This window comes from Lampetra planeri, unplaced genomic scaffold, assembly GCF_965212315.1.
Source record: "Lampetra planeri unplaced genomic scaffold, kcLamPlan1.2.h2 scaffold_760, whole genome shotgun sequence".
Taxonomy (NCBI): Eukaryota; Metazoa; Chordata; class Hyperoartia; order Petromyzontiformes; family Petromyzontidae; genus Lampetra; species Lampetra planeri.
In genome coordinates, this window is record NW_027615582.1 from 20,935 (window position 1) to 29,097 (window position 8,163).

General features: G+C 48.1%; 1 protein-coding gene across 1 annotated transcript; it reads left to right on the forward strand.

Annotated features, from left to right (window-relative positions):
- The first annotated feature begins 428 nt into the window (after positions 1 to 428).
- LOC144741880 (extracellular serine/threonine protein kinase FAM20C-like) lies at positions 429 to 3,491 on the forward strand. The gene is made up of 3 exons (XM_078624376.1): positions 429 to 931; positions 1,074 to 1,249; positions 3,409 to 3,491. Exons 1-3 carry the CDS (start codon positions 429 to 431, stop codon positions 3,489 to 3,491), a joined length of 762 nt encoding a protein of 253 aa, XP_078480502.1.
- The last annotated feature ends 4,672 nt before the right edge of the window (positions 3,492 to 8,163 follow it).

Genomic DNA, 8,163 nt, shown 5'->3' on the forward strand with positions numbered 1-8,163 from the left:
GCGCACTCGAACCTGTCGGACCTCGGTGTTCCTCGTCGTGTCGTCGCTGCTCGTGGATCCTACACACACTTGTTGGCCTCTCTGCGCGGCGTCCTGACTGCTGCTCCACGGGACCGCGGTGTGAGGAGGATGTGTCACCGCTGGTCTGAGCCGACTCGACCTGGATCACCTGGACGTTCGCAGATGATTTTGCGCTTCTGAAACCTGGACATCCCCCCTCCCACCCCCCCCAAAAAACTTTTAAAATCCCAACACTGAATCCTCTACTCAAGACGGCCAGCGAAGATGGCTCCTATGTGTTTAACGTGTACTTGATTCGATTGGCGTCCAGTCTGATCAACATCATCAGCGATGTAGTCAGTTTGTTCATCTGCGTCCTCATCATCTGCAGCAAATACTCACATCTGCTCAAACGGGAGACCATGAAGATGATCCTCCTGCGGAAATTCCGGGTTCTCATTCTCATGGTGTTCCTCGTTGCGTGTTCTATGCACATCATGATCGACCTGTTACCAAAGCTGGAGCGACGCGGCGGCGGCGGCGGCGGCTGCTCCTGCGCGCACACGCCGAGCGAGGAGCCGCAGAGCTGGGGCAAGCAGGGCTGGAACAACAAGCACACCCTGCGGATCCTGCAGGACTTCAGCAACGAGCCCAGCTCCAATGTGTCCTCCCATTCCCTGGAAAAGACCCCGGCAGCTGGAGACAGGACGCACGGCCTGCGGAGGCTGGAGCACTACGGCCAGCGCGGCGACCGGAAGTTCATCCAGGCCCCCGCTGTGACCGGCGACATGCCGGTTCAAGGTTCAAGGCTGTCGGCTCTCTACGACCATCCGTTGTATAGGAGGCCCCTGCCGCCCCTGACGGACGAGGACACGCTCTTCAACGTCAACACAGACATCCGATTTGACCCCAAAGCAGCGGAGCAGGAATGGTAACGCCATCAGCAGAACATGAAATGTCTTCATCCAGATGTTCTTCTGTGCTCAGAGGCTGTTGCACAACACCTGTCAGTCTGTACATAGACAACCTGACAGTCCTCTTCTTCACCCTTCTCTCTCTTTTCTCCAAACCAGGAATGGGGAAGGCAACATGGAGGAGTTGAGCCCGACGGGCGAGCTGACCGATGATTCCTACCCCAACTGGCTCCGCTTTCACATTGGGATTAATCGATACGAGCTCTACTCCAGACACAACCCGGTCATCGAGGCCCTGCTGAAGGACCTGGTCACTCAGAGGATCACCAGTGTTGGTGAGTGTGTAAAGGTTGGGGGGGAGGTGTCAAACAGCAACGCCTGGTGCTGGACTTGGTGGTTCCAGGAGTCTTCAGCAGAGAAACAGGTTTCACTGCAGGTGAAGAGGAAGGGGCTGCTAAGTGATTGACAAGAGCACTCGTCATCACTGCCCCGGGCACACACACACACACACACACACACACACACACACACACACACACACACAGTGCATGGAGACAGACGTCCCCCGCGGGCTGTTCACGGTCTGATCAGCCTTGTAAGGGTTCAGGCAGAATAAAACAGCCCAACCGTCAGTCATGTCGTCTCTCAAGACGACGCGGCAGAAGAAACCGTTGCAGCAGCTGAATCATGACTTGACTCAAGTGTTTTTCCCTCTGACTGAGGGTGCAGGAGCTGTCAGCCTGGGGACAGACTGTCCTGCTGGGGAACGTGGACATCTGGCCCCACGCTGGGGCTGGTATGGAGTCTTTCTTTTTTTTTTTGTTTTTTTGTTTTTTTGGGAGGATTGTCTTTTTCTGGCTGAGTCTAGTTCCCAAATTCCAGGAGTGCTTGTCGACTGCAGGTCACCCATGTTGCATTCACTGTGAACCGTGAATTCATTTTTATCCACTGACTGCGCGCCAACTGGCCTATAACAAAGATTAAATACTTAACTGGGAGTGGGATTAACTTTCATGAAACATGCTTGGCCACTAGAGTAAGAAGTTCTTTCTTATTCTTCCACTCAAAGTCCTCTCTAATTTCCTGATTTTTGTCCCTCTTGCTTTCTCTCGGCCTGGGTGGGTAGAGGAATAGTTCTCAGCGTCTCTCGCCGGCTAAGTGCATGGTGGCTCAGTAATTACAGAGCCGTAACACAGGCCCGGGGGCAGAAAACCAATAGAAACCTACACGGCAGTAGGTTATTATCTAAACTCTGGGATGGGAGTGCTTGAATGTATTATAAACTTTAACTCCAGTGTGTGTGCACAAGCAGACATTATGGTAAAAGTTAGCACAGACGGCGGTAAGTCTCTTTACAGAGAAAGCGAGGTTTGTAGCTGTCAGTGAAAATGCAGCCTTACCGCGTCTGTTTGCTCTGCGTAGACAGACGTGTCTTCCAAACACGAACGGGCACAACGTGAGGAAAGACGGGACGCTGATCTTTCCGCTGGCACTTATTTTCCGTGTGACCGTTTTTTGATTTGTCCTTGTGACTCCCATACGGAGGAATAAATGAAACATTGATTGAGCGGGGCGTTCTCCGGCAAAAAGGCCACGAAAACACAGTTTCCGATCGATCAGTGAAAGAAAAAGCAGGCACTGGCCGCTCTGCTCTGTCATTTATTTATTTATTTTGCTGTTGAAGATTTACTTTCTCCTAGAACTCCTCACCCCGGGACCGAGCCTGGTCCCATGAGTACTTTTAGAATACATTATGATGTTCAAAGAGAGAGAGAACATGGAGGGACGAACAGGAGCACAAAGAGGCAGTGTGAGAGAGAGAATGGACGGGCAGAGGAAACGGCACAGGAACGGCCGGAGCATTGGCTGGGCGGCTCTAGCTGTCCTTCACCCCTCCCTCACCGTTCCCATCAGACAAACACGACTTCAGCACGCTGTGTTTTCAGAGCACACACGCAAACACACACACAGAGGAAATGGATGTTTCAGATTTCAGGTGAACAGTGACCAGTCAGTATTTGGAAACACAATTTAACTCTGTCAGTTCTTCATGGAATGATTCTGTATTTGGAGAAGATCTCTGGGAACTATACGTTTCACCCTTCAAACCAAAAAGGTGCAGAATATTACCTGGCGAGCACAACTGACTGCTGCTTTACGAGAATGAGATCCGTATTCCTCTACTTTTTTCAGGAAATAGACTGACCCAAATCACTCAGGTCTTTTGTTTGGCCACCAAACTTATTCTGTATGCACATTCTATAAATATAATGATTTCCAGGTGTAATGTATTTTAATCATCACATATAATCCTACTTGTTTGGTTGGCTGCTAAAATGTATTGCAAATCAGTTTAAATAAACTGAAAAGTTCATAAATGTTGCAATTAGCATCTGTTGTTAGCTGGTTTTGTATAATTTGTAGTGGTACAATAAACATGTGCACTTTGCGTTGTCTTTGTATTAACGCCGTGTTGTCTGATTAACTCCAACAGCAATGAAATCTGGAGGAACGCAGCTCAAGCTCATCATGACCTTCCAGAACTATGGCCAGGCTCTTTTCAAGCCCATGAAGTAAGTTCTCATTTGCCTCCGTCCTGTTATTCGTGCGGTCAAACTGTCGCTCCTGTCGCTGCTGCTCGTCCAGGCAGGACCACCTTCCCTGAAATGGTTTCCTCTGAGTCGGCTGCAGGTGTACGAGCTAGTTCAACCGACCTCATATCGTTCTACCTCGTTCTTTTTACATACCCACCACCTTGTCATTCTCCTCACAACGCAGCTTTCATTTCCTCCTCCTCCTCCTCTTTTGGACATATCAGATTGCTTTCATTCCAGCACAACCTTCACATTCTAATGAAGGACAACGTCATCCTGCTGGGTCAGAGCCTCATGTTGGCGACGTCTGGTCATCCTTCAGTGGCCATGTAGGTGTGTCTGGGTTATCAACTCATAAACACACACAACACACGAGTTGAGCGACAACTTGTCTTTGTCTCCTATAACATCCACGTTGGCTCAGGCTGGAAACTGAAGCTGTCAGTGTTCTCACCTTCTGGAGCTGATGTGCAGTTTGGTCACAAACAACCTTTTCACTCTTTGTCCCCGGTATCCCGTCAGCTCTCCAGTCACATATTTTCTTTGGAGTCTGCATGTAGATGGCTCCCGTTCGTCACCTTCTGCTGCGTGTATTCTCCAGTGTCTAGCCACGGGAAACCTGAGCTCACAGTTTGTGTGTGTGTGTGTGTGTGTGTGTGTGTGAAAGGTCTTAACTGATGGCAATTATGTGGACACTTGTCTTTGCATTCATTTCTAGTAAAATGTTTGATGATGAACGTGTGCACTAATACACTCGTTATCCATCCAGGGTTTGTTATTGTGACCCGTTATTGCTGCTAGCGCCACTGTGCCTGACCCGGGCCTCATGGATCTGTTCCGATATCGAACCATGCTAAGTAATCCACAAAATATCTGAAGCTCTGTTTTAACTTGACGTTAAGTTTCAGTCCAACGCGATGGACAAGTTAACAACCAACTTTAAGGTCTAATGAAAGCCTACTCCTCTGGCTTAGAGCCCAGCTGTAGCTGAAAGCAGCAGCCTCTCAAGTAGCGTGTGTGTGTGTGTGTGTGTGTGTGGATTGAGGTGGTGGGGGGGGTTGCATATTTTGTCATGATTTCTCCTGAGCCATCCTCTGTAATCTTGCCAGACACCATTGCTGGGAGCTCTATGATTCAACCACAAAACCTCTGTTCTTCTACTTCTGCTGCTTATTCCTCTTATGAAAATACTAAGTGTGATACCCAGCGTATCATTAGCATCTCGCTGAAAGAGGTGAACAGGAGCAGCACTTTCCTCCCTAACTACCTCTGTCAGTCTGAAACACACACTCGGCTTGGTGATACTCACCGGTAAAGAGCGTCCCACTGGTGAACACTGTGAAATCTTTGATTAATTAGTATTTCCAGTGTCATATTTAGACGATAACACATCCCAGTAGAGGCACTCTGTGCTCCTAATCCTCCCTCAATTGGTGGATTTAAATGTCAAGCATCCTTTGTTATGGTGATTGTAATTTAATTGTGGGTTCATGGTGTTCTACACAGACTGATGTGTGGCCCCTGCATGTCAGCACAGACAACGGGGGTTAAGCCTGTGGATGATAGGTAGCGAGGTCTTCGTGGGAGGAAAAGCTATTCAGAGACTTTTGTAATTACTGCTTCAATCGCACCTCGCTAAGTCAGGCCAGACACAACAAGCCAGAAATCATCCTGACAGGCCCGGGAGGAGGAGAGACGAGAAAGAGGCGAGAGAGGAGGGAAAGGATCCTAAGTGTACATGTGTGGAGCGTGAAAGAGGAGGGAGGAGAGGCGAGAGGGCAAAGACTGGACAGAAGGCAGAGGAGCCGGAGTGTTAGAAATCTGTGAATAAAAAGATTATTTCGCTGACATTGAAACGCAGAAATACACGAGGTGTGGGATTTAAATCTGCTGCTTGACGGTTTCTAGTTGTCAGAGTCACGGTGATAGTTGATAATCCCAATCAGACCGAAGGCAGGAAGAGGGGAAAGGGAGCGGGGGGGGGGATGGAGGAACAGTGTGTGTGTGTGTGCTCACGCACGCGCTTGAATGCACTTGACTTTAACAAAATAGGACAGCCCATGCTGACATGTGTGTGCTCATTTGGACTCCAATCAAGGTCTCGGCAGATTTGCGCGGTCACTCCCGCAATGTACAATCGGAGATCACACACACACACACACACACACACACACACACACACACACAAAGACACGCACATCCTCTTTAACACCCAACATCATCCCCATGTTTCAAAATCTGCTGGTGCGTTTCCACGTGGTGCATCAAAGAGACCGAGGCTGAGAGATCAAAGACTTTCCTGGCTGTGCTCCTCAGCTCGGCTCCTCTCAGCACTAATGCAAATGTGTGCCAGGCAATCAGGCAGCAAAGCAGGCAGAGGCAGACGGACAGGAGGCAGAGAGGCGGGCCGTGTCTGTCCTCGACCCTCCAACCATCCATATGAGTGAAAACTTGTCTTTCTCTGCTCTGCTCCATCTGTTCATCAGTCTCTGTCTGAGGTTCCTCTGTCACCTGTCCGTTTCTCTTGTTTGTTCCTTACTGGGGCGGACAGATGCAGAAATGGAAAAGAGGCTCTGTGTGACAACGACGGTTTTCTGTTTGGCTCCTGAGCATGATTCTCTACTGCATATGAGTTTCCAAAGTGACTGTCTGCAGCCCAGCTTCCCAGATGAAACCAGTCATAACTCATGAAATCTACCACAAGACCTGTTGAGCTACATTTGTCATTTGGACCAGCAAAGGCTTTATGACAAAACACCACCACAATCCCACCTGATGCAGCCCGGTGTTGCATAAGACGACAGTAGAAAAACAAGCCTCATAATTATACTGGCTGTCATAACAACATAACTGGAAAATGCTGCGGTTTGATGACTCGGCTCAATTATCATCCTCCGCATCCTGTCGTGCATCAAGCCAAGACTGAAATGTGTGGCAGCATTTCCAGAATTTCTTCATTTTTTCCCATGAACAAATGTTTTATGCATCAATACATTTGCCAAATAACACGTTGATTTTCACAAAAACAGTCAAGATGCAGTATGGAGGGAACCTTACAAGACCTAAAATGAGGTTAGTGCTGTAAAATGGCAAAACGCTCATGAATACGTTAGTGGAAGAAAGTGTTCCTGACATTTTAGCATTTTTACTGACCTCCTACGTGAACACTCGATGCTGCAGTACGTATGCACGCCGACTAATGGTGCATTCCCATTGTATTTCTGGGTAATTTCCAATTTCCAATTTCGTGCAATAAAACAACACAAGTGAATGTCGCACAAGGAGAAGAGATTAAAAAACAGGCCAATAGATCTCTGAGCAACAAGTTCTTCTCTTTTCTGCCACTTTTCTTCCTCCTGCCATCACGATGATCTGATGTTAACAGGGGAAGTGTGATTGTGATATTTACGGTGAAATTAGTCTCAACAAAGCCCATTTGGTGATGTGGTGAAGGAGGGCTGGGGAAGGACTGATGATTGATATAATGATGGTCTGTGTTCCGTTGTGCATTCATCTAATTGTCCCGCTTGCCAATCAGACAGCTGGTCCATTCACACGCGAATCAATCCCACTGTTCTGATGAGAAATATCTCTTCTTTCCGTCGCCCCTCCCCGCTGAGAGATCTATATCTGCACTGAGTCCGGCCCGTGAGTCATTTTTGATTGACACGCTGAGGAGGCACAAGGCTGGAGCGACATAATGTCACCTTGTTTGTGTCAATGGCGTATTGACAGCAGTGCAAATAACAGCCCGGAGGAAAATGTCTGCGGTAAATGTGAAATATTGGTGGGAAATTGGCAGCGTATAAACGTCAATGTGTCATCAAGCTGCATCAGCCGCAGGAGGTGAAAGAATAAGCCATGTTTGAAGCTGGAGAGGACATGTCTCAACACAAACCTCCTGCTCAAAGCTGCACAGATTTGTCCTTGAACGCATCACAGACTGAGCAGAAAGAAATCAGGTCAGTTCAGGAGTTGTTCAGCATCTCTGCGCTCTGCTCGTTACTTTCACACACATGTTCCGACCGTTGGTTTGCTGCTTGTTTACTTGTGTTTGCGATGTCTCATGTGACTGTGAGTCAGGGAAGGCAGGGGTGAGCCGCCCCCAGGACAAGTCATTCAACAGCGCTCTGTTTGGAAATGAAGGAGATTCACAACGGCACAGCTGGGGGGTGGGGTGTGTGTGTGTGTGTGTGTGTGTTGGATGGGGGGGGGGGCTGAAACTAATTAGCTTACCAATACATGTTGTAACACACTCAAAAAATGAACGTACACAGCGGCAGCGAACCATGACGGAAAACATTCCAACACTAACCAGAGAATAATTGGATGTATGGAGCACGTGGAGGGAGAAAATGCTTGCGGCAAAACAATAGGTGTTATATAATGCATATACACTGCATTTACATGAATTACATGCTTTTAATTCAAAGGTGATATCTGATATGAGCAGTTTTTACACATCTACAAATAATCATGTTTTAGCATCATCTTATTGAAGACTGGTCCCGGTCCTTCTTCCTCCTCCGTCATGTGGTTGTATCTCTGCTCTCAGAACCAAGAGGTGAAAACACCAGACATGAAGTTTTATCATGTGCATGAACCACTGAACTGCACATCGAAGTCTGAGTATCTTCTGACACTATGAACGCTCC

Coding starts and splice junctions, on each gene's coding strand:
- LOC144741880 (XM_078624376.1), top strand. CDS start 429: ATGATCCTCCTGCGGAAATTCCGGGTTCTCATTCTCATGGTGTTCCTC. Junction 932..1,073: donor AAAGCAGCGGAGCAGGAATG/GTAACGCCATCA, acceptor TCTCCAAACCAG/GAATGGGGAAGGCAACATGG. Junction 1,250..3,408: donor TCAGAGGATCACCAGTGTTG/GTGAGTGTGTAA, acceptor TAACTCCAACAG/CAATGAAATCTGGAGGAACG.